The sequence below is a fragment of the Pithys albifrons genome, chromosome 4, assembly GCF_047495875.1.
Source record: "Pithys albifrons albifrons isolate INPA30051 chromosome 4, PitAlb_v1, whole genome shotgun sequence".
NCBI lineage: Eukaryota > Metazoa > Chordata > Aves > Passeriformes > Thamnophilidae > Pithys > Pithys albifrons.
The window spans coordinates 12,281,924-12,309,280 of NC_092461.1; the positions used below are offsets into that span (position 1 = coordinate 12,281,924).

General features: G+C 37.2%; 1 protein-coding gene across 1 annotated transcript in view; it reads right to left on the reverse strand.

Moving 5' to 3' along the window:
• CTDP1 (CTD phosphatase subunit 1) overlaps window positions 1-27,357 on the reverse strand; it is a 106,764-nt gene that overhangs the window by 66,316 nt on the left and 13,091 nt on the right. The window contains exons 4-10 of the mRNA XM_071553481.1: window positions 25,441-25,569; window positions 23,975-24,125; window positions 17,273-17,363; window positions 15,996-16,162; window positions 13,339-14,424; window positions 6,946-7,087; window positions 4,454-4,684 (exon numbers count right to left, since the gene is read on the reverse strand). Of these exons, the coding sequence (XP_071409582.1) occupies window positions 4,454-4,684; window positions 6,946-7,087; window positions 13,339-14,424; window positions 15,996-16,162; window positions 17,273-17,363; window positions 23,975-24,125; window positions 25,441-25,569 (1,997 nt within the window). The remainder of the gene's footprint in view (window positions 1-4,453; window positions 4,685-6,945; window positions 7,088-13,338; window positions 14,425-15,995; window positions 16,163-17,272; window positions 17,364-23,974; window positions 24,126-25,440; window positions 25,570-27,357) is intronic.

The following is a 27,357-nucleotide window of genomic DNA, read 5'->3' on the forward strand; positions in this document are numbered from 1 at the left end:
ATTCCACAGATAGGTGCAGCACATTTCATCTGGGGGTGTGGAGGAAAAAAGCCAAGCCACTACCATACTACCCAGACCTGCACTATCTGCTGCAGAAGACCCCCATCAGCACAGCAGCCACGTGCCCCTTTGCAGTCTCTTGTTAGTGTACAGTGGAATTTCTTGTGAAATCAGAAGAACACCTTGGATGCTGTGGAAATAAACTAATCAAACTGGTTTTAGTTAAGAGTTTCTCACCACAGATAAGTTTTCTGTTATTGTTTCCCCCCACCTCCCTCTACTACACATTTTCTATTTTAAAAGACCATTCTTTTGCTATTAAATTGCTCAGACAGAAATTTTCATGGACAAAAGATGAAAACAATAGAACATTCCATTATGTTTTCCAAGAGGATCTTTTACAGTATGGCTTCCATGCCTTTTTTAAGAGGTACCCTACATGATGCCATTTACATTCTTAGTGAAACAGAAAATGACAAAAGCTACGGGCATCTCACACAACTATTAAAAACATGACAAGCTTGACCACAGCAAGAATTATATAGAAGTTGTACGCAGCAGAGCAGCCAAGCAGATTCTCAGACTACAAATAAATCTACTGCATTTTTCAAGAAGAATTGTGCTGATGACAATAATTCCTCCTTTTGCGGAACAAAAGGTGAGATCATCCTTGATTGCAGCAGTACACACAAATATTAACTGTAAAATAACTGCAGTAAGAGGTTCTAAAGGCTTCTGTCAGATCTTTTTCCCAGTATTTTCCAACTGCTACTAGGTAAGAAACATTGGGCCTTCTCATGGAAGCATTCCAAAAGCAATGTGAAACAAAGACTTATTTAAGGTTTGTAAGACATTTTTATTTTGTCAAAAGACATTTTCCAGGCTTTACATTTTCCGCTGCCTGTGAAGCTGAATGAAAATTAAAACCATACAAATACAGGAAGTTACATTTACTTCTAATCAGATGAGATTAATGAGTATTGTTTTAAAAATAACTCCATATTCAACCCTGCAGAGGTTGGTTGGTGCTTGCCAGGTTGATGCCAGGAAATACATGTGCAGGGCAGGTTCAACATTTGCAGAAGTAAAAAGCACTTTTGTTGATATAACAAAAGGGGGAAAGCTAAAACAGCATTATCATCATGGGAATGTAAACAACATTTAAATTCCAGCCCTGTATTCAATTTGGCACTTTATATTTTTTGCTGTCATAACAAGACTGATAACATTAAGCAAGAAAAAGAGTAAAAATGAGCATGTAAATTCAGAAAAATTTATTAAAGAATTTTGTAAGTGAAATTATTTATACAGGTCCTCAAGTACGGCTTCACAGCCACCAACACCTGCTTGACACACTTGTCCAAACCAAACATTAGGTGCACCCTAGCATTATTTAAAACCAGGGTGCCACTTACAATTTCTCACATGTAAGTTATATCCATATTTTAAGCCTTGCCTCATCTGTTAGTGTATTATTAGCATTGACTAAAATCTAACTTGCACCATGATTTGTTCTTTATTCAAGATGCCATTTGCATTTGTATTACTTTGAACAACACTACATTACACATCTCATGACCTGTTACAACAGTGTTTACTGTTTGCAGAAAACTGTTTCTGTATGAAAATGAAAATTGTTGAGATTCATAAGGCACATCAAAGCTCTGATGTGCAGGTTATTTTTAAAGAGGAATGCTTCCTGTTCTCAGAAGAGCTGTCTGTGCTGCATTCCCTTCCCTTCCCTTCTAGTACAGCTGCAAACCCTGCAAACGCCTTTCCACTCAGGCTGCAACAGCCATGACAAAAAGCAGGTGCTTGAGTCCCACAGAGCTGAGCACAGTGGCAAGACCTGTGCCTGTCATTTGAAATACTAACATTAATTGAACTGTCTGTAATTCACTAGTGACAGTTTCACTGCAAATTACATGTAGATATTTAAACGAATCATATCCTATTTAAAATTATGTTTCAAGCTGAACCACAAAGAAACTAAAAATGTTGAACCCAAAATAAAAGTGAGAATTGAAACAGTTCTTATGAAATGGTACTTGGATACTTGAAGCCTTTTCTAGTAGCCAGCCTTGCAAGCAAGAGTTTATCTCCTAAGCACAAGGAGGTCTTTTCTTAGAATAAGAGACCAAGTACCATTGTTTTGCCATATGCAGCCACCATGTCCCTGAGGGTTTCATCTCACAGCAGTACAATTCTGTTTCCCACTCTGAAATTCCAAATCAGATGAAGATTTGAGAAATTATCAAAGATTACTGGAGGCTTTGACCAGATCCACCCACAACAGGAGTGGTTATAAGTGTCAAGAACTTTAACTCTGCCTAAATTCAATGGCTTAGTTACAAATACTCTCACCTTGCTGTACAAAGTGAACCCATAAGCGTATTAAGTCTGTCAGGACACAAAAGGTATCACCCTCTACCAAGAAATTTCTGCACTAGGGTAGGTTTTCTTTTAAGACCAGTATCACAGCATGTTCTAAAGTGGATGTGAAGCATACAGTACTACCTCAGCTCTTCCTCAGTCAAATTACAGCAAAGCTGTTCCTACTTGGCTTTTCGTTACTTCTTCACAGTCATTGTGTTCTGCCTGCACTGTACTTCCCATCCATTCAAAGTACTTAAAGCAGTATTTGATCACTGTCCTGCTTTCCTCCTAGACTTTAGGAAGTCACTGCTCAGCATCTTAACTGAAGATAGTGGAGCTGCTCTGGAATACATCCATACACATTAACTCTGAGGAATATATACATACAATTAAGAGATCCATGTTTGAAGGTCACTAACTTCACCATGAGAACCAAATCAACAGGAAATAATTATGAAGTTACAGCACTGAATAACTGGATTCACTTTTTCAGATTAAAACACCCCAAACCCTGAGCATTTACAGTCAAAAAACCCCCACTGAAGTGAAACAAGAAAACAAGAGCAGTAAGGAGACATAGCCTCACCCCACCCCCAAAACCTGTCTGGAGTTCTATGAAACTCAGCTAAGAGGAAAGCTGAAGTACACACTTCTCTTCTTTTCAGTAAGATGTTCAAGTTAAGAAGCACCTCAGCATTAAGGAAAAATAGGCTCAGGTGTGGAAAAACTCTTCGAGTTGTTGGCAAAGACAGGAAAAACATCAAATTATGCATTAGTATCAACATAAACCATCCTACTGAAGCATCTTACAAGTGTCATGACAATTATATGTCATGACAGTATGCATGACCATCCCGGCTCTATTTCTAGATAAATTCCTTTCCACAACAGCTGACAAAAAAAACCCAAAGGTTTTCAAATCCTCTTGTAAAACATGTTGAATATTGATAATTTCAAGTTTTTAATGTTCATTTACAATGTCATAGTAAGGTAAAATACAGATTTTAAGAGACAGTTAAAAATGAACTGAAAACGAGACTCAAAAAACCTGTGTTGACAGCAACAGGGAACCTGAAATAAGAAAAAGTCTATAAACAGATAACAACTGAAAAATCCCAAGTTGAAATAATTGAACAACAGGAAGACAGCGCAAACATAAGCTACACTATTATACTAAACCTTCACAAGTGATAACACTGCTAAAATGGCTGGGAAAGGAGAAGAAAGGTAGAAAACTGTGCATTTATAGTTTTGATTTGTATTTTTGGAAAACTGAATTGCTTTGTAACAACTGTTGTACTCAGATCAGAAGCTTTGGCTTCAGCTGGATTCTTCTTTACCACTGTAGTCAACAAGCCTTGCTAAACTTTGTTAGTGTTCCAGAAAGTTAGATCTTTTATACAGATAATTTGGTATGAATTTTAGATATTTTACACATCCTTAAAAGACAAGTGGTGTTTCTGCAGTTTAACATAAATTTTGACAAAGTTCAGATGCCTTTGTACTTCAAAAAGCAGGCTGCCTCCTCCTGCTGCTTTAGTGTCTTGATTTAGTGATCTAAGGATTATTAACTGGCAATCAGCCGTATGGCCTCATTTAACAATACTCAGTCAGCTACACCCCTCTTTATCATTTCTGATATTCCTCAAAAACACAAAGCTAACACTCCACTTGAAGGAATTAGGTGAAGAGAAAAATTTTGTAAACAAGAGCCAAATGCTATCAGATATGTTTTATAAACAGAAAACAATCCAGTATTTTAAGACCCACTAAAAAACATTAAGCTGCCTCGCTTCAGAGATGAGTTACTTTGACATTCTTTAGAGTGTACAAAGTACACACTGAATTTATTACATTTGAGATTTGTAGTTCCATTTTGGTGAGGCACAAAAAGCACCTGGAATTGTAGCATCTTTATTTCACTACAGTTGACTATTCACTTTCACTCATTTTCTTGGCTTTTTAGAGAGCAAAGTAAAGCAAAGACAACAATTCGATCAAATGCAAAGATAAGGGTTAAATTTACTACAGAACCTGAAGATATAGATGAAGTGACTCTTAGCTACGTTTTAGGTACCTGAAGGATGAGTGTTCACCATGGACTGGTAAGGTGATGGGAGGAGCTGGAGACTGGATGTACATTGACTGCCCAGACGTCTGTGTGCCTTTCCTGATGAGCTTTCCAGTGTTAGGATCATACAGGCGAACTTCAGGACCAGGTTGAGACTTTGGATGGATGGGTGTTGGGTGAAACAGTGCTGTCTGAAATGTGCTGGGTGTATCAGGGAATGAAGCAGGGCTATTCTCTCTGTTAGATGAAGTTCAGAAAAAATTGCATTAGAAATTTAAATGAGCTATCTAAGCAGAACAAAAAATTAGTGTTCCTTTTTTCTGCAGGAGAAATGGGGGAAATGGTTTGGAAGATCTCTGCAGAAGTATTTCTCCACCCCCATTAAAGTCTCACTGAATTTAAAACAGAAAAATGCAAATATAATGTCATATTTACATGATTAAAATATTACTAAATGTGCCTTAAAAGTTGTGTTAAAATACAGTTATGATATGGTTTCCAGCTAGTTACAATTGCCCAACTAGAGTAGCATGACAATCTGCATATATGCACTAAAAACAAAAGCAGGTTATTGTACCAGATCTTTGCATTTGCTCTCCAAACTGGCTCTGATAGAAAATAAGCACATAATATTAATTTGTAAGTCAGCCAAACAAATTTTTAAAAATACTAAGTTGCCTATGATCACACTGATGCATTTTAAAACAATTTTAGAAGTGCCAGAAGAAACAGAGATCAGTCTGCAGGAGTCAGCATTATGAGATACTATCCAATCATGATGAAGTGTCACAAAAAAGAAAGCAAACAATGATTTTAAAAAAATCAAATAAAACAGCATGTTATGCTCCATTAGAACAACACTATATTAAAAAGATACAATTAAATTCCATTGCAACAAATACCAGAAGTGACACAAAACTAGAGTTTTTGCCACATGCTTTTATGTACATTTCTGAAGTAGTCTTGTAGCATCAACATGTAAGGTCAGCCAATCCCAAGTCTGCTAATTCATTTTTTGCTACTCCTAAATTAATTTTATATGCAAATATTTTCTCAGAGTTCATCCCCTTCCCTAGTTTCTAAGTGCCTTGGACCAGCAATCATTATTTCAAACAGCTTCATTAAGGAGAAAATCTTTTCCAAAGTAATTGCACATATTGGGTTAAAATAAAAATATTTGCATTAAGATCCATGTCTTATTGACTGAAGCTTGGGGGTGGGGGAAGTATGTGGTTACACTGTACTGTATTTGAAACACAGAAAAAGGAAAAAACATCAATGTTTCAGTAAAATGGAAGAGTAAATTAAGATAGGTAGGAAGACTAACACTCATCTAGCCATCAAAAAATGAAGTCACTGTTCAGTGTTCTGAGAACTTCCCAGTGTCAAACCTCAGACAAATTTAGCATCCCATACAAATATTCCTAAGTTTGATTAAAAAACATTCTAGTCAAGGCATAAGCAGGCCACAACTCTTTTCTAACTTACAGGGATCCCAAATCTCAAACTGGTCTCTCATTTGATAAATGGCCTCATTCCCAAAGTTTCTTCGTTTGGCGTGTCTGAAGCATTTAAAGTCTTGCACACACATATTCTGCCCTCAAGGGACATCTTGTAAGCAGAAAGTAAATCTCTAGCCTATTCAATTACACTCATATCAGTAAAATACAAGAAGTCCAATATGCTATGCCCCTTCCTACCTAAAAAACATGGAAGGGAAGGAAGGTCCTCCATGAGGCTTACAAGATGCTGCTAATGTGGATCCATCCAAACAGGCAAGTTAATAAGCAGAAAGTAGCTCTACAATATTTTGTCATGAGTTATTTCAGCCACGTCACCTTCCTGAAGTGGACTGTTACTGATAGTCCTCTGTCTTCCTCTGTTTTTGGCTGCCCCTTCTACTTACTGTCATGGTAGTGCACTAATTGCTTTTTGCCTTTTCTCTTTCAACACTTTACCTTATCGTTCCCCAAACCACCTCTCACTACTCCCTTTCTTTCAGTTTTTGCTTCTGTCTTCACGCCTTCCAATTCTTATTAAAATTTTAAGTCATATTTTTCTGTTTCTCCCTTTTTCCTCACTACCACGTGTCAGGAAAAAAAAAGTCAGACAACTGGTGACAACTTTTCCTGTTGTGGAAGTGTGTACGTTTTTTGGCAACATGAATGATCCTGCGCCTTGGTGTCATTACCTGTGTTAGCCCACAGATGAACTGACAAGGTCAACTTCTCCAGCTGAGAACAGCTCACAACTGCCAAAGAAAGTACTGTTACTACAAGTTTCTCCCGATTGTGCTACTCCCTGAACTGCCTCCTGATCCTTTGACATCCTTCAGTTTAAGCAGAAGTGGACAAAAATGAGTTCTTCCATAAAATCGGTGAGCACTGCAAGCTCTTCTGAATTTGTCAGAAACCAATTTCATAGCTTCATTAACAAATCAGCATCATTGTATAAATAACCTATTTTCATGGCCTCTATTACCCTGGGTTACCACTTACCTGTGTGTTTTGATATAGTCATCCTTCAAAGGAAAGAGCTGCTCCTCAACCTTGTCCCAGCGCTCCAGGCAGCTCCAAAGCCAATCAGGGTTTACGACATGGAGGTCCTTGCAGTCCTGAGCCTGCCGTACTTTTTCTGTGCCTATTGCAAAGTCAAACAAAACATTATTCTGATCCCAGAAACACAGAAGATACACCAGTGCATAGTTAAAACTAAGAACATTTTGTGATCAACCTTACAGAAAAAAAACCCCAAACACTCCTCCCCAACACAACAAAACAATCACAACTAATAAAAGTGACAATCTAAATAAAACACAATAACCTCGGTCTCCAGCTGGATGAAGGTAACTTCCTGAAAAACTGGCACCATGAAAGTAGTTCACTAAAATTTGTACAGAAAACCACTGCATCTTCATGTCAGCTCAGCAAACAATACAAGTGCACTTTTGTATTTAATCTTCTTTATTTATGTTTGTCAGAGTTCAAGCAGAAGGAACTTTTCAATGCTGTAAAAGCCTGAATAACTTCGCATATTTACTTGTTTGTGCACAGTCCCCTGTTCATACAGTCTGCTACCTTTTAACAGGCAGCCACCCCCTCAACCTCCATTTGCCAGAAGGGGGGGCAAAGCAAACAGCTTAGTTATTTTATGCCAAAAGGGGAACAAAGAATGTGAAGCTAAACACAGCAGGACAGCATGAAGCCCACATGAAACCACCAACAACGCAGCACGCGAAGTGACAGGTCATCTCCATCCTCTGGGGATGCCAGAAGGAGAAACTCAGCAAAGTTGCTATAAATCTTTGCCACGAAGCATAGAAAACTGTACCATGGCTTAACCCAGACAGCAACTATAACACAGCTGCTCGCTGACTGATCATGGAAAAAACCAGTAATATTAGTAGGTTGAGATAATAACAGTTTAAGAATTGAAACAAAATATAATATAGTAATACTAATAATATGAGCCCTTGTCTGTTTTCACTCATGTGACTTCAGCAGTGAAGCCTCCAGAAAACAGTATTTCAGAACAGTTATAACATGAAGGCAAGAACAGTAAATTAATTTGATGTTTTCATCATAGTTCCCTGGAGTTTCATCTGCATGATTGTCATTTAACAACATGATTTCACTTGTTCCAATTAAGATGAAAATCTTGAAGTACCCACACTTCTCCATGTAATTTGAAGATGAAAGGAAATAGCTAATCACAAGTATTTAATGTACTTTGTACAACCTGAACTACAATCCACTGGGGTAGACATGAACTGAAATGCACTTGAGGATTGACCTAACTAGTTAGACAGTTCAGTTTTAAGACTTCTGTAAGTTCAAAAGAAAGGGCAGGAGATGAATGATCTTTCACCAAACTGCTAAGAGTTTCTAGTTCCCTACTTTTCTTTCCCCAAACCCAACAGGAGTAGTGCTACATTTTTCTCTAGATACAAATAATTTTCTTCTTGGATTTTGATTAACAAAATAAATGTTTTGCGCCCAAATGCATTTCTTCTATTTTCAGCAGCAAATGCAAACAATTCCATAGTTCAGGATATAAGAGCTGTAAATACAAAGCTTTACTCCACATTAGTATTTTTGCAAATAAAAAATGAGTTAATTTGAGAATCCAAGATAAATGCAAATACAAAAATAAGCATTTCAAGATAAAGCCCTTTGCAAACCACAAATTATTTAGACTTGCCATATTTTACATTTTGCCATCAAATAAAAATAAAACCACTGCCCAACAAAGATTCACTGAAAAAAGATTCACAATTCCAGTTGTGTTAATCCTAGTACACCTTTGGAGTTTAAGAGGCTTGAACTGGCTAAAAAGTTAAATGCTAAGAAAGGTCAGTCCATCCTTACCATTCAACCCTTGATTTACGAAATCTGTGTTCCAATTAGTTATCAGTTACAAAAGTAATCAGCAACCAAGAGCACTTTCATGCAACAGTTGCTGGAAATGAGCCAGTTTACAAGTGCCACAGAGAGGTTTCATCAGCAGTATTATTAATATTTATATAAGCTCAATAGGAATTGTAGAAGTACCTGCAGTTTAGAAAGAGCTAAGTTCAAATCTCCATTTAATTTATACACAGGGTGTCTTTCACAGGAAAGAAAGCAGAGGTTCTGAAAGAGGATCAGGTTAAGAGATCAGGGAGAAAAAGAATTGAAAAAGTTAAAAGACTTGGCTTGGAAAGTGCTTTCTTTTGAGAATGAAGGAGAAAAGCAATGACAGTAGAAGTAAAACAAAGAGGTAAGAAGACAACTGTTAAAATTGGGATGATGAAATCAGGTCCATAAGAATAGGAGTTTCAGGGGAAAAAGCAACAAGAGCAAGAAGTCCAGTGGAAGTTTAGGTACTTGTGCCTGGAATTAGATTACTGAATCAATTATCAGACACAACTAGCAGTCCTGTCCTGCATGTAACAGCACTGGAGCTGACTGAATACAACATACAATAGCAGTGATTTCACTACAAAGCACACATAACAGTTAACCAGAGCTGGTGATACTGTTGGATAGATGGACAGTGCTGCTCTTTCTGAACTCCATCTGGGGAAACCTAGACAAAACCATAAAATTGCACCTTCACTTCATATTAAATCTGTGAAGTTACATGAGAAGATGGCTTTCTCCAACTGTTTTTAAAGCTGATGTTTCTGCATTGATGATTGAGGTACTTCACTTTGCCTTGGATTAGCTCTGCCTGGTACTGTGGGCCAAGTGCCCATGAGCTGAAAGACCTCCATTCCATCTCATCTATCCTCATGGATGTTCCCCAACTCAGTATGTGTACTCAGGGCTGTGCCAGTCCATGATGGGGAGTGGAAACCAAGGATGCTCAGAAAACACCCTCCTGATTCCAACACTCCAAAATCAACATATCCTCAACCTGGTTTGTAACCAGGTTGCCAGACATTGCTTGGAAAATCTGATCACTAAAAGTTTATTTCTCTTCAGATAATTTTTGTATCTAGATCTTCATTTACAATCAAAACCTGAAGCTCTTCTGCAAGAAAACTAACTTAAGACAAGGCATGATGATCTCAGTGTTTTGTTTTACAAAAACTAAGGGATCACAGAATGGGGAGAAATGTGCTGTTCTGAGGCTATGCCTGAAGTCCAGCTTTAACACTGCACTGGTGCTTTACCAACAAAAGCAACAGGCTTACCTGGTCAGAGCCTGTATTTAGAGCAGTACTTAACTGGATTTTTTTTAAAGACAAAGGCTTCGAAGATTTTTTCGGAGAAAAACCCCAAAAACTATTGACACATAACAGCTATAAGAAGTGACACAAATCAAATATATTTTGAAAAAGAAAATTTCAGGGCCCAAACTGACATATTACCACTCCTACCACGTTGCAATAATTTCTGAGTGATCTGAACAGCTTTATTTGCTTCACCAGCAAAAGCTCCACTACAAAAACAATGACAGTGTCTTTCATCTGTTCAGGAAGGAAAATAACAAGGTATATGAAATAGTGTGGTAACTGCTTAGCCAAGTGTGTACACACCTATAACAACTCATCACACAGCGCAGTTTACTGATGCTTAAAGCAAACAGCAGGTGTTTCAAACACTGAAGTAAGATTTATGCAGCCCATGGGCAAGTAGAAAGGACTGCAGGGTAGCCTTTTCTCAGTCACTCAGATTTATGAAAGGTGATTAGATGATAGAAAGATTCTTGTGTTCTACAGTAATTCAGGTAGATGGAATTTCCCGCCCTATCTTAATTCTCTCCAAGAACAAAGATTTATTTAATTTCAGAATTTAGAGTACCTGTGTCCACAGAGAAACAAGCTGCCTACCTCCAGAGAAAGAGGTAAGTACATATAAAGAATAAAAGAAATCAAAATTACTTACTTCAATAGCCTGGGAAGGATGCTGTAAATACAACCTAAAATGGTTTTCAGTACCTGTTCATTTCAATGCAAACCCCACGACTTCAAGACCTTGGGGGGACTGTATTTCACACTGACTCCTTCCCTTTTATGTTCTCTGACAAACTCTTCCTTTGCCCTCCAAATGCAAAAGCTAACAGTATTTAGCCCCCAACCCTGCTGCAGGTTAAGTATAGGCCATTTATTACATCTCAACTAATGCAGAGTAAGCATGCAAGTTTTAATTGTTTGTCAGAGCCCCAGGTCTGCCATTGTTACTGGGGTCGCCCAGAAACAGTGCACTAATAGGTATGTTCTGATCACATTTTCACAAACACATAAAAAAAGAATAAAAGCAGCATAAGAACATTGTTTGGTCTCATGTCATTGACTTCTGAATAAAACTTAAGAAGGGACATGGTTTTCTAGACACCAAGTGGTGCCTCAGATGTTTGCCACAGAAGCCAAAGGTGGAATATTTGTATGGCTTACTGGCAGCAAGAGACTTGTAGGAATTTACTCTCTAACCACATGAGAATCACTATGAAAATCACATCGACAGATGAATTATCACAAATCCAGCTGTAACAGGATGAATTTACAACCTTTAAATCTCTGATTAAGAAGTTTCCTTCATGAAATTAGGATGATGCAACAGAGATACTCCCACATAACAGGAGGTGCGAATAATAGGCTCCAGTTGAAGAAAAACAAAACCCCATCACAAAACTAGAACCATCAACAACACACATGAATCCTACAAAGAAAGGTTATTGAAAAATAGTTTTTCCTATTCTAACCCCCCTAATTTACTTCCAGTATTACAGAAACAGTTACTAAGTGATGATGGAAGATGACAATAGTATTGCTCATTAGGCAAAAATGACTGTCAAGTTACTTCTTTTAAAATCAGTGCAATAGGTAATTGAATCAAAACCCAATGTTAAAAGTTTTTCATATTCAGATGTACTTTGGTGATGGTTCACTAAGAATGCGTAAGAACTTATAAAAACAGAACACAAGGATGCATATATGTATCTCCAAAACCACACAATCCCTCCCTACACTGTATATTCCAAAAACAAGAAAAAAGTCAACTGTTTCTCATTATCACATGCTGTGTACCTTAATATGTTATTCAATATTTTTTTCTCTATATAGAAATGTATATATTCAGGAGGGTCTCATTTACATTTATCCCACCAATTTCACCCCTCACACAACAGTTGCATCTGATGTCCAACTACACTTAGAAGCCATCTAGTGCAAAGTAGACAAAACAACTTTGAAATGAAGCATTCTAAGATTTGAAATTGGAAAAATATCAGTTGTACCAACAGCTAATTTCACTTTCTGAGATTTAGGTTGTTTTTACTACTAAAATCTCTATCTCCATTTATATTGTATGTTTTTAACTGTTGAAATGCCTCCCTACATACCCACTATCCACACTTAAGGCCATACACACTTCAAGGAAAGTATACACATGTATAGTATACCCAGTGATAATATATCAGTCTTTAAAAATACAAGCTAATGAAACCAAGCTGCTTCTGATGTACTAAAACCATACAGGAATAGTAGACAAATAAAAATAATACAATAGGTGGCAGTTGTGTATTTTTTTTCTTATGTCATCTAAGCATGTTCTAAAACCACCTGTAAGTTTTAGATGATTTAAAACATGCAGTTTTACTTTTAGATTTCATGGGTTTGATAATCAGATATTTAGATTCCAAGTGTACTGGAAGCTAGTGCTAGCCTGTTAGCTCATCTATGGCAGCTGCCAAAGGTGCACTCATGGCCATTATAGCCATGGGAAAACAGGCAGCTTTGTCAAAGACATACCTAAAGCTCTCTTGTATCTTCCTTTACAAAAACGTACAGGTTAAGTGCAGAGAAATGTACAGGTTAAGTGCAGAGAAATGTACAGGTTAAGTGCAGAGAAATGTACAGGTTAAGTGCAGAGAAATGTACAGGTTAAGTGCAGAGAAATGTACAGGTTAAGTGCAGAGAAATGTACAGGTTAAGTGCAGAGAAATGTACAGGTTAAGTGCAGAGCAGTAACAGGGTACCATCAGTCTCAAGATAATTTGCTTGAATTCCATACCAAGTGAAACTGAACTATGAGAAGTTAAATCTGAGAAATTGTGAAAGAGAGCAGTGCTAGAACTTCGTAGCAAGACCAACAAACTTTTCTTTGGCACAAATGTTGAAAGTTTCCAAAGACTCAGTATTGTCAATTCCATACCAAAAAGTGAGACATGACACACTACAGAGGTTATTTAGCGAGTCCTCCTTTTAACAATTAAAAGCTACACGATTAAAAAGATGAGAAAAATTCTTTTAAAAATATTTTTAAATTATTTCAGGAAGTATCTTTCCTTAATTTCAGTTCTAATCTCAGTTACATTGAAGCCTGTAGGTTATACAAAAAAAGCCAGCTCAAGACATGCATTAAATGTAACAGGCAAAAAGCTGCTGGAAAACTCAAAATACCTACCTGTCCTTGCTGCAATGAGATGTGTTGCTTTATCAGGATCATCAGCACTCAGTACTAGATTCTTCACAATTTTAGCTCCAAGTGCTGTGGCATGATAGTGTTCCCGTGTTTTCTCAATGGGGAAGTTTGTTGGGTAAAGTCCACTAAATATTATGGTTACATCTGACAACACTTTACTTTTTAGTTCTGGTACTATTTTTCTGATGTCTGGAATTTCCTCAATCTCTTTTTTCAGGTATTTGTCATACTTTGTGTAATAATCAGTGTGAACTCGCACAAGGATCTCTTCGAGATATATTAAATGGTCGTCGTCATCTGTATCATCCTCCTCCTCTTCCTCCTCCATACTCTGGTCTAAAGACTCACCCATTGTAATTCCAGATTGTTCACTAATCTGAGACTCTGTTTCAGCTTCTTTCTTGTCTGTACACCCATTACCTAAATCACAAAGGCTTTCCTGTTCACTTTCTTCTTGTGCTTCAAGATCAGTTTTGTCCTGGACGTTTTCACTAGGCAGAGACTGTGCATCCCCAGAATGGTTGACCAGACCATCATTTTTCTCACTCAAATCAGTGCAACTCTCTTTCTGCAAATTTTCATCCTGCAGAGGTTGTTTGGATTTCTTCCAGCTCCTCTTTTCCTCATTCTCACTATCTGATACAGAAGTGGATGACTTTCTGGTATCCAATCCACCATCACTTTCACTGTCACTAGACAGTTCAAAGTCCAAGACATTTGTTGCCTTCTCTTGGGTTTGCTGCTTCTCTGTAACTGTTCTATCAACTTGTTCTGAAAAAATCTGAGATTCTTTTGTACTTGTCAAATCATTAGTGACCTCACTGTCTATTTTGTGATCAGTGCCACAATGTAAGGAGTCCTGGGCATCAATTTTATCACGAGAGTTCATATCTGCATCAGATGTTTCGCTGCTTCCAGACGTACTTCCATTTGCAGTGCAAGCGTCCTTTGCAGCTTTCTTAAGACCATTGCTTTGCTCTTCTACACATATAACATTCTTTATTTCTTCAGCATCTTTTGCTGATATCACTGCTGAATCCAGTGCCTCTGGTTTTGTAGAGTGGTTTACTAAGACGCAGGCAAGAAAGAAAACATATATATATTCTCATTTTTCTTTTTTTGGTAAGATTAATCAAAATAATGTTCTTCTACCTTAAACACAAAGTTTATACATGGTGTTAGACTTGATTATGTTTAGAATTCACCACTAGGCTTTTCAAAGTTGTTAACATACTCTAAGTGTCACTGATTAGTAGAAAGAACAGGAAAACCTAACACACTTTATTTTTGTAAAGAAGTCATGTAAGCAGTGCCTTTTTTTGTTGTTCTTTGAATCACAAAGTAATTATTTGCTAACTATGCAACATGAAAGGATTCATCTTGTAGCTTAAGCCTTGTAATTACAACTCAAAGAAATTAAAAGACTGCAATGAAAAAAGGGGGGTGGGGCAGAATTTGCTTCATAAGGTCCTAATCCAGAACTATAGTACAAGAACTTTGTTTATAAACTTCCATGTCTTCAATATATTACCTACTTTTCATAACAAAAAAATTGCATTTTAATACTTGAAAAGATACATATGTTTTAGCAATACAAAGACGCTGTTGCAACTTCATTTGAGACTCTGATGGAATGCAAGTAAAAAGGTAAAACTCAAAGGCCGAAAAATAGTTTTTGGATGTCTCTGCAGATGCCTTTCTCCTTCTGCAAACAATTAAAGAAACTGCAGACATCCAAAACTTTGCACACAAACATTCACCAGGAACACTGTGTGAAGTCACTCTACTTAGTCTCCCTTTTGTGCGCATGTTCTTGTCCTGCAAGTAACAAAGTCAGGTGCAGACGTCCTTCATCACAATGGCCTGATTCAGGCTAAGAATATTATTCCTGTTTCCAGATTGGATACCTCTAGTTCAAAAGGGAAAAACAGCGATGCTATATGTATTAAATAAAAAAAAATCCTTGGCTAAAAAAATAGCCCTGCAATTTTTTCTTATGACATTGTGTTTCAAATACATTTTGCCCCCAAATTAATACTAACCTACAGATGTATACCTTCTAAATCCATTATGTGTTTTATGCTGGTGAGACTACTGAACATAAGGTTTTTGTGTCAAATGCCAGAACAACATGCTCAGTTAGTGCTAAAAATCCCACTGTAATTTTATGACCATGATTTAGCCAGGGAGGTAAGCAGAGATCAGAACATTCTTTTTCATCACTATGTTGAGTACAGAGTTTATTAGCTATTGCTTCTAAGTCATAAGGGCAGGAAAGTGGACCAAAAAGGAGAAACCTACAGAACAGAAATAACTGATATGTTTTACATTGGGGTGTGGGAAGAAACTGTCCCTCTCTACGTGTTCTTGAGCAGTTTGGTGTACTGCCAAACCAGCTCTCAGCCATAACACTATTACCAGGACTCCACTTCCATTGCAGCTGCCTGCCAAAAGGAAAGCTCTCAACAGGAATAGACCAGTTTTACTAAACTACTCACGTTGGTGCAGTCAACTACAACAGTCTAGGATTGCCTATCTAAGCACAATTGCAATACTAGTAAGAGCACACAATGACTTATATCAACCGTGTTTTAAAAGTGAACAAAGTTGCAAAGGTGGTTTAAAAACAACCTAAATACCTTTCTTCTTCATTTGTATTTCTCTGGAGCCAGGAGGTGCATTAATATCTCCTATCCCCTGAAAGTACACATACTTCTTCACAGTTATCAAATTGGGCGCAAACTTCCAAACATCTTCTCTGTCATCAATGATGCAAACCATGGAATCTCCACATGGAAAAAGATCTCTAAGAGACAAAACAGTTGATCTAATTTTAGAAATTTATATAGCAAGGAACGGTTTCTGTTGATGTTCTAGGTTATTATGAGCATGTCTACAGAACATGCTTATACATTACCTTACAAAAACCCCAGCAATATTAAAATTACAGAATTCAAAATACAATATTCAAACAAATTAAAGCTAATAAAAAAAGAAACCCCTATTTTAAAAATCTGTGTCCCAAAGGCTTGAAGCAGAAACCAACAAACCTCTGCAAAACATTAAAACATTTCAGTCTACTTTTCACTGTTTTTGTTGACAAAAAGCCTGAAGTCAACTATCACATGGCCAATACACTACCTATACATAAACAGGAAAAAAACTACCTATATATAAACAGGAAAAAGGCTCAAGAAGAGTTTTTAAAGAGTGGGATCATCCAATCCAACATAAAGGAAGCAAAAGTACTAATATCACCTATCACACAGGAGGAGAAGAAAGAAGACTTGCATATAAAAAAACAGCAAGAGAACAAAAATGCTTTTCATTTGCTAAAGACAGATGCTGCGGTGTAAAAATTTTTAGTATTTCAAAAAGCTAGATTAAATATGTATGTCTTAGAAAAAAATCTTGGCTTTATACTCTGAAAAAGATCTGAACCTGAATTTAGACTAGAATATGAATTCAAGGCTCTAGGTGACCTAATTTCAAGAAAGCCTAGAGAACAGAAACTGCTTATGGCACACTTGAAAGCCAGAACACTACATATCCAACCATGAATTAACCTCAAACTGAGAATTTTGATTTAATGAAAAAAACCCCCAACACACAAGTCTTTATACATGATTACATGACAGAGTGTGTGGGGTTTTTTCACATGAATAAAAAGCCTAAGTAAAAACACAGTGACACTGCTTCACACTTGCTGTTTTCTGCTACCACAGAACCCATTAAGTAGGTGAAATGCTGCAATGCTTAACATCTCGGTTTTATTGAGGTGGTATTGATATTTAAGAGGCAGATAAAGAATGACTATAAACACATGCAGTACAGAGGGAGTAATTTTTATTTTGTTTAGTGTATTTTCTCTCTCTGTTGCCCAGTGTTGTATAATTCTTAAGACCTGTATACATACCTAAGATTCCCTGTTTTAGAAAATGGATCAATACATTCATCCCGTGACAATATCCGATGGGAAAAAAGCTTCTTTTCAGGGTCCAAAAATCCTTTTGGAAGAAGAAATTAAAAAGTTAATGTTCAAGATGTTTGTTCCTTGTTGATGTTCTGTGTAAATCAGCTCTTTTGGTCTGCACAACAACAGTTTAACAGACAATTTTAAGGTAAGAGATTATACAGGAGAAAGTACAGTGAGTCAAGTATTTGTAGCTAATTCAGTGGGATAAATTTTAGAAATCCCATCTTATTTTATTTCGAGGTGGCAATAAAACAAATGAAAGTAACCAAATTTGTGACAGCCAAATTAATAAGGCTGAGAGACAGAGCTGGGAATAGATACACAATTTTTGCAACTTACATTTATTTCTCTACAGTTGGTTCTTTAAAGCTAAATGCTCTCCTTAGCTCATTATTCCTGGGGACTGCAGAGAAGTCTCAAGAGTCAGCAATGTGCTGCAATACTTAAGCTCAGTGGGCAAGTTAAGGGACAGTTTCAGCCAGAGCTCTTGCATTTGTAGGTTTTAAGTTGTACCTCTAACAACTACTTCAGTGCATTTACACATAAATTAATATATCCTGGGATTCCTAGAAATATTTAGGACCAGTTGCAGTATCTTTTCTGACTGCATTCTTTAAAAAAAAAAAAGAAAAAAGAAAGACAAACCAAAACAGAAGCTATGCTAGCTGATCTTAAAGTAAAATGCCATTATTTAGGAAAGTGGTGACTTGGGTGTACAAACACACATGCACATGCTTCTGAACCTGTAGCTTCCCATAATGAAGTTCACCTTTGTGACCAGATCAAAGCCACGTAATCACTTAGAAAGAAACTGGCCTTTTACATGCTAATCTGTATTTTTCATTTTACTGAATTTGCACTGAAGTTAGCATCAACTTCATTCTTATGAATAATACAAGGCAGTCAACATTTACTTGGGAACAATTTTTTAAAGTTTTACTTTCTTTTATTTTAAATGGTGGCCATCTTATAGTCAGAAACAGAGTTCAAAATCATTACAGACTCTAAGGACCAACTTTAATTTTCTTTCAAGGAGCCTTGAGATTTGCACAGAACACACGTCCAAGTCCTTTCAGATGTCCAGCTCCCAGAAGTACATTAACTTGGGAGTTCAAAAACGGAAGGTAAAATTAAAAAAAAAAATCAGTTATCACCTCTGAAAGTTGATTCTGTATGTATTTAATATTAATGAGTAATTGGAATAACTTAAAACCCATAAAAGCAAGAAAATTCCGAGTTAAGGACAGAGGTTCAACCTTAACTCACCCGACTATGCTTAAGAATTGCTGCAAACTTGAAGAATCATCCCCTGTAGTGAGACCCTTGCAGTACCTAGGCATAATGAATTGAGACAATTAGCTACAAAGATTTATTGCCATTCACACAGATACTTTGACAAACTACATAAAGCTGTCATACAAGCTGCTGTTCCTCCCAACAAAATTCTCTTCTACTACTTGTTTGAAATACACTACATTGGACAGGAGTGCACTGATTACATGGTAAAACCACAAATAAGCGACTCAGTTGCAGTAGTGTAGTCTAACTAAAACTGTAAGAAAAGGGAAGTTGAACTAAAAAAGCTCCAATGCAGTAACTCTGGCTACCAGGGATTAGAGATGAGGTAGCACACCAAAGGTAATGTTGTGGTAAAGGTTTATCAAGAAACTAAAAATACACTGAGGATACAGCTCATCAAAGATCCACCTGCAAAGACAAAAGCCCACCTTAGCAGTCAGGTCTTTCACAGGTAAGCTACTCGAGTAAGAGAAAACAGTATTGGAGTTTTAAAAAAAATTCTTTACAGGTTTGGTTTCTTTTTTAGATGTTCCCTAGTCAACTAAATCAATATAACAAACAATCTTGATGTTTTCACATCTCAGGCAAAAAGGAGGTAAGATTTCTTTCATCATATATAATTTTTCTGCAACAGTATGTCAATACAATCTTTAAACCTTGGAAAAGGCTATTCAATGGTTCTACTCCATTCAAGAGCAAACAAGACAACTAGAGGATAGAGCACAAACGCTTAGTTAAAACACTGACTTTTAACTGGTTTATGATTGCAGACAGAACAACAAGTAGTTGCAGATATCCTCCTCCATGATAAAACTACATAGAGGCTACAGTTCAACTTACTTATTTAAAAAATAAAATCATTATTATACTGCTTTCAGTAACAAAAAGAACTCAGAAACCCTCATGAAAAACTACCACCTTCAAAATAAAAATCTTCTCATATCCTACTGTCAGAGACTGAAACGGTTAATGATTTATACATTCTAAGAGACTTGACAGGCTTTTGACTTTTGCATTATACCCCTGATGGGCAGTTGGGGCCGATCCCTTCCTCCAGTGCTAAAAATGTCAAGCCCTGAAGAGGCAAGAAGAGCCTTACCCTGCCCTTCACATGAACCCGGCGCCCATTATGAAAGGTGGGAAGAATATTGGGCGTTTACAGCCCAGCTGGTGACACTACTTCATGGAAAACAACCCCCTGCCTCGGAGGAGGTGCAAAAGGCATGCTGAGGGTATAAAAATGGACTGGTGACTTTGGTAATTTGGGGTTCTGTTCCTGGCCCCCACCATCTGCAGATGGAGACCATGGCCTGCAGGACTGCTGAAATGCAATGCTGGATCCCGGGGCGGTGAATATACGAACCCTTCCATTCTAATCTTTTCTCATCTCTTCTTTTTCCTTGCTGTCCTGGACTCTTCTCCTGTCTTTCTTTCCCCTATGCATCTTCCCCCCCCAACTAAGGTTATTTTCTATGTCACATTACACAGAATTGTTAAAATAAACACTGATTATCTAGTGTCGTTTCACTTTAATCCACCCCAAAGGGAATGATTAATAACAACCTAGGTTACCCCCATCCCTTCCCAGGAGCGGGTCGTAACACCTACATATTGAGAGATTTAGAATTCGATGAGAGCACACTGGATATTAACTTTTAATAACAAATGTGAGGGTTCAAACTGATGATAGCTTTCTCTATGTATTGATGGCTGTTTCTTCAAGAAAAGGCAACACAGACTAACAAAGACATTACTTGTTTAGATGCCAGTCACTCTTCTGTAAGTTTCTATGACCTCTCAGCAATAAAAGTGTTTATATATAAACTCGTTGAATACAGAGAAACAGTGCAAGTGATCCAGAGATGTACTCCTAACTTTGTATGATTTATTTATTTATTTCTATCCATTGCCTACCACCATGTCCTGAATAATTCTTATAGTCACAGTTTGCTTCCTTAGGGCTGATAAATTTTCCTGACAGAATTTTTTTTTAATTGGAGAAATATCTGTTTGTAAAAAACACTACAGAAGAAAGGTAAATGCTGAGGAAATTCTCATTTGTAAGCATGTTTAAAGAATTAAAGCCTTCTGTAGAAGTCAAAATGATTGAAGACAAAGACTTGCTGACAAATTGAGCTTCTGATGAATGAGACAACATGCTAGGTATGCCTTTAAGTTTCTTCAGCACACGGAAGACACTACCATTATCCTTTGCCATATTACAAAGGTCTATTCAATAGACTTATCTAGCAGATTCTATTCTCCCAGTGGTTTGTTTTCCATTATCTCAGTCTGGGTCTTTGCACCTAGTCTTATCAAGCTGTGTTACCTGATCTTATACAGACTGTCTTACAAAAACAAATTTGTAAATAAGAGCTACGTTAAAAAAAAAATAAATCAGAAGATGCAATGTTGAAAAGTAACTCATAATGGGGAACTCCCAAATCTGAAATACTGAATTAGACAGCAATTCCCAGCTGATGATATAACAGTTAGAACCAACATGAATGTGAAGAAGTCCTTTTATAAATAAAATTAAAATTGAACTTCTGAAGAATCAGATTACACCTCCAGTTCTACTTTAGATCCTACTTTATAACCTGGAAAGAGCTGTTGACTCAAACTTTCAACAAAATTGGAGACCAAGAGGCACTGGTGACTACAAATACACACCTACTCTGCTAATTATTTATTGAAATACATACTGTAATACACTTGCTGTAACAAACCCTCAACTTAGTCTGCTTTCTGGATTTCACTCCAAAACTGGAGTACTTTTACAATCAATGCTTTATTGTTGCCTAAGAATCTGCTGAACTCAAAATTCACTGTGGCATTGATTCCTACCACTAGCTTTTAAGCTGATGTGCATTTTAAACATACCAAACTTCTCTTAAGTAGTAAAAAAATTAAGCACCAATTGGCCAAAATAATTATGTAGTAGAGAAATACTGTAGGGAGCTCTAGATTATAAAACCCAAAACTCATCTTCCTAAACATACTACCAGATATCACTTTATAAACGTGTCAAACAAAGAAAAGGTTTAGGATAAATTATTTCAGCAGATATAAATGGTGTTTACAAATATCAGATAATTCCACTTAACAGCTGAGTTGAGAGAAGAGGACATGACAAGACATCATCTGTTCGCAAAAGACTTTTAGGACATGAAAGGGGCAGCTCAGGGCTCAGATTTCACAAAGAAATATAGGATGAATATAGAGGAGCTAAGCAAACAACCTTTCTCTTATGGAAAAACCCCCAATATTTTATTACAAGTTCTTTCTGTACCTAACATAGGCATAACAATAAAGTATCAAACTGACAGCTTTCTTGGAGAGATCATTTAACCAATACTGCCATCAAGTGTTCTCTATATGTATCAGCTACGTATTTCTCTCTTGCATCTTTGTTGCACAGGTAAGGGACCAAAGGCTGTATCAGCTGTTTCTCCACAGATTTCAACTGAAACCATCACCCTCACAGCACAAGTAATTCATTTGCAGTTTGAATGCCCTTGAGGTAAGACAGCTTCAGGCAAAAGTCCCGAAGTCTGGGGATGTCAGGAAACAGCAATACCCACTTGCTCATTTGGTGGCTATTTCGTCTATGGAATAATAGAACAGCTTTAGAATGATGCCCACAGAGAGGCTTGTCTCATTTTAAGTATCATTCTGTCCTACCACAGGGAATGCAGGGTAATCCACATTTCAGCTCTGAGATTAAAAGGGGCAGAGGACTAAATCACACACTAAGAGAAGATCAAGCATTTAGACATCATGAGTTAACTATCTCTGCAACTCATTCTTCTCCCTGGCTCTAAATCCTATTTGCCATGCATCTTCTGATTTTATTTGGTATTCATCTTCTGACCTTAGGCCACATGCCAGATTTTGGCACGCAGATCAAGGTGAGGAAGATTAACCACCCACATTCTTACCACCAGGTATTTAAACCGAGTGCATAAGAAACCATTCCCCTTTTGCTACATAAGACAAAGTCTAAGAACAGCAGGGCACAGAAGTGTTAATGCATTAGCAGTACACAAAGTATAATACAACAGTGAGACCAACAAAGCTTTAGGAAGATTCTGCAAACAATACACTCCATAAAGACTGAGTAATGTAGAAAGGTTCACTTGGATGGGCAGGACAGGACATGCCTCTCAAACCTTCTTTCAAGGAGAATCAGTTGAAGACCATAAATATGCATCACAATCTTATCACAGAAATATTGTACGTTATCATTCAGAAGCCAAACACTTGTCACTACAAGTGTCTTTTGTGGTATTTAACATGTATAAAGAATTGTCTAATTACAATTTTTTTCCTAAACTGTTTCGGAGTAAACTAGGCTAGTTAGCTCTCTGACTATTTTGGAATCTTCCTTTCTTGCCAAGAAGTGGGATCACTGGGACAGTGTTGTTCCTAACTCTCCTGGCAATGACACACACACACAAAAGATGTGAAAGAACATAAAAAAGCTGCAAGACATGGAGCAGCAGCACAGACAGTTTTGACACGCAGTCAAAATAAAACATTGTTTATTATAGTCTTAGACCAACAAACTTGATAAAGGGAAGTCTGAAGATAAAATGCTATTCTGCCAGGCAAGACTAAAATTGGCTTTTGCCCCATCTTGACAGTTTAAACACTCCTAACGTGACTCTGATCCACATCCTTGCATAACCAGGGTAGGTTTCTTTTCTACTCCCAAAAAAAAATTTCAGCCAGTGACCCACACAATAGACTACTGTTGCTATAATTTAAATGCAAGTTTTCAGTTACTAGGAGAAAATATTCCTAAGTTCTTGGGAAGAATATGCAAAAATACAGCTAGATTTGTGTTTTTCCTGAAGTGCATCTGAGCTCCAGGACATAAACAGAACTGCTGTAAATTGATTTATAGCAGCAACATTTCCTTTAGTGGAAAGAAACAACATGGGGGGGTGGTGTTCCCCACAGGAGGAGACAATCTCACATTGTTGATTGGTATGGAACAGTTATATTTCTGATGTTTAGTGATGTTGCAGATTTTTAGAGCCAATCAACATAATTTCTTAATTCAGTAAGAAGGCACTTGTTGTCATGCCACAATCTGATTGTCCAACCATCAGGGTAGCAAAGTACATCTGATGGAGGGGGGGAAAAAGGGATTATTTCTACACTTACAGGCCATATGGCACTGTCCTGTAAACAAGCTAAGAATTCTAGTTCCTGGACTATTTAGGAGATGGCTTTGCACAAAGAACAAATACTTGAAAACAACCACAGACAGAAAATTAGTCATATGAGTATGAAGACTGAGGGCATAAATATTGTTAAATGTAACATAGTACCCACCTGCAATTGTATGTGCATACAGCCTGCTGCCAAAAGTAAAAACATGTAATTCATAGAGCTTGGCAATTTTTTCCAGGAATTCCTTACAATGAGGACGCAAACGTGTATGCAACATCGGCTCACCTCGACCTAATTGGAAATGAAATATTCCCTAGAAGAAAAAGCATGTTGAATATTATCAAAATAGCAAACAAAAATGCCAGCATTACAGAAGTGCCCTCCTCCATCACTTCCACTGCCTTTATTTGGTCTGACTAAACTAAAGCCAGTTTTTGACCCCAAGATGATGTGGATGAATAAAATCCAAAGCACATTTTTTCTCTGTGCCAGGCAGTCCAGCAATGAGGTTTTCAAATGCAGGAGTCTGTACGGTTGAAAAGTTTATGATGTAGGTGGCTTTCACTCACACCTTTACTTGTGGCAAACTAAGCTGAGAAATTTCTGAAGCTGCTTTTTTCAGAAGTTTAAGATCTCACCCTAGTCAGTACCTCTCAGTGAACTCCACATAGATACTACTTACTGAGCTCAGAGAAAGACTGTTGGATGAGAAACTATTACATCTATGGAAAACAACTATCAGACAACAAACCAGGAAGGAAGCTTGTAGACAAAGATTCTAGTTAAAAAATCTCAGTATTTTGCAAAGTTTTTTCTTCTAACACATATAAAGGCATAGCCTTTCAGATACACAAGTTCTTTTTAATACTTCAGTTGAATATTCAGTTTCCTTTCCTCTTTATTTCATTCCTCACTCTACAACAATGTAGATTTATCGCTTGTTTTTTGTTAGCAAATGTGAACATATGCTGAACCGACTGGACATGCACGAATGGCAAGAGGAAAGAAAGAATTACTAAACAATCACAGTTTGCATGATACTGACATTTGAATTTGCGACGCTGTAGGCACATTTCAAAATGCTTCTAGTTTTAAAACTTCCAAATTAGAAATGTTACAAGCCAATAGTCTGCATCAGTCCAATGACAAGTGTTTCATGAAGAAATCAAAAAGTAACACACAACCCTATCCTCCCCTCCCAAAAAATACCCAAAAAGATAAAAAAATCACTAGACATACTTATGGAATGGCACACGTAGCAACACACAGGATTGCACAAAAAGGGGCTTTGGACAGTAATTCATTATATCCACCTCAGATTTGGAGGGAAAACAGTCTCATTACCGAGTACTCAGCTTGTGAATTGCAGAGATTAAAAATAGCTACCTGAAATTTCTCTTAAAGTGATTAGAATGCAAAAGTGCAGGAAAGCATGAATTGAAGAAAGAAAACTGTCAGTTTAAATGTAGAGAAAAAGGAACATATTTCAGAAGATTTGCTTCTCATTTTCTGTTATTCTGCAACTACAATTTCACCTAATCACAGAATGTTGTCTTAAAGAATCATCATTTGAATATAGTTACAAACGTTCGTGTTGCTACATGGGCTTGAGAGTTAACACCAAATACCTTGTTGGACATTTGTTGGCAGTGCTGTTCTGTTGTATGGATCAATGTCTGGTCCAAATCTACCATGAGCACCAGCTTTCTATTTCGATGTAGTCGCTGTTGATCTTCCCTTCCCAGCTGCTCAGCTTGCTGTAACAAAAACATTCACTGTTAAGCTTAAATAAAATTAGGCTCGCTGTCTTTTGTGTACTGTAAGCTTGATAAGTAGTTCTGCTACAAAATAACTGCATAAGAAATGACACTTCAACATAACTGTAGCAATGGCAGCTTTCAAAGTCTACTCTCAGATCTTTGTGACACTTGAAACTCTTAAAATCGATAAGCTGAACACAACAACTTACCAATTTAATAAATAAGTAAATACCAAATTAATTTAAGACCCAGAGTCTTGAGAGGAAATAGCATCAGCTTTGGGCCACACAAATGAAAAGTTTATCAGTAGGTGTTATGGGTTTGGCCAGGTGGGCCTAAATTTAGGTTTTAAAGTTCAGACTAGGCCTGAAAGTGTCAGCTGATTTAAGCTGGGCTGAGCTAGCTAACAGCTGACTTCCTCTAGCCAATAATATTGTATTCCATACCATACTACATCATCTCAAAGGGTGTAAAATCCAGTGTGTGGGAGTGGCTTGGTCAGTTCTGCTATGGCCGAGGTACAAGCCGGACGTGATCCAGCTTTTGTCTTGGAGCAGGCCTTGCTCCTGCTGCTGCCTCTGCTTGCATTTTGTTTGCATTCAGGGAAATAGAAACATTTTTGTTGTTACTCTTTCTGTGTCTTGCTAGGTGTCTTTTAGAATACTTAGAGATTTAAAGTGATACACTTTGTATTAATTGGGGAGTGGGAAGTTATTTCTTGTTATATATATATGTAACTTGTGTAAGGGTGTGTTATATTGTAGTTCTCCCTTAATTTTCTCTTTTCTGTATAAATACATGGAGTTAGTTTCAGCATAAACCTAGTTTGAAGTGTTTTTTTCTCTCTCTCCCTCTTCTTTTTTCCCTTGGCTGGTTGGAGGGGAAGAACACTTTCACGCTGTCTTGGACAGTTGGCGTTTTGCCAGCTCAGCCCAAGACAGTAGGTCTGAGAAATCTGCTACATTCAGTAATTTTACATCAGTGAGGTACAATCTGGCTGACAAAAGCAGAAGTGAGTGTAAAACTGAAGCTGCAGATCACAGAATAACTGGCAACTTCAGATTAAAGAATATATGCCTTCAGACCTATATCATTAAGATCATGTAGTTCTTCGTGGACAATAATAAAGATTTTATACTCCTGTAAATCTGAGGGAAGTTTACTCCTCCTGTGCACATTTACAAACTTTCACAGTACCACATTAACCTCTGTGTTCACCTGACCCACTTTTGAGTGCAAGTTGCAGTGTTAAGACAGATAAACTTAAAAGCAAAGTTAAGTTGGAGCATTACAAAGCAGTAGCAGTCAAGTGTAAACTGCCCTTTTAAAGTCTCCTCTATGATAGGGACACCTCCAGCTGCTTGTATCTTCCCAGTTCTTTCAAGAGTTACCAGGAAAAAAAGCAAGCAGCAACATAATAAAGTAAAAAAAGATCAGGCTGGTAAGGAAGGCACTGTTTATCTTCAAAATACACATGATTTTTGCCCCCTAAACAAACTGAGGGATAAACAAGCGTATTTTGACAACTCAGATGAACAAAATATTTGAAAAATAATGAAATAATTTTAATGCACAGGCAAGTTGCAAACAAACAAGCTTCACTACATCTAGTGAGAGCAATTTCAAGGTGAAGAGTAAAGCAAGGTTTCAAAGACACTACAAGGTCTGAGTATGTTTCAGCTGGTGGAGCTTTCCATTAACTGCTCATCCTTAGAGACAAAAACATTTCACTAGTAAGTTTTCACGCTACTGTCACAAAAGTGCCATCTTTTTAGTACACAGCTC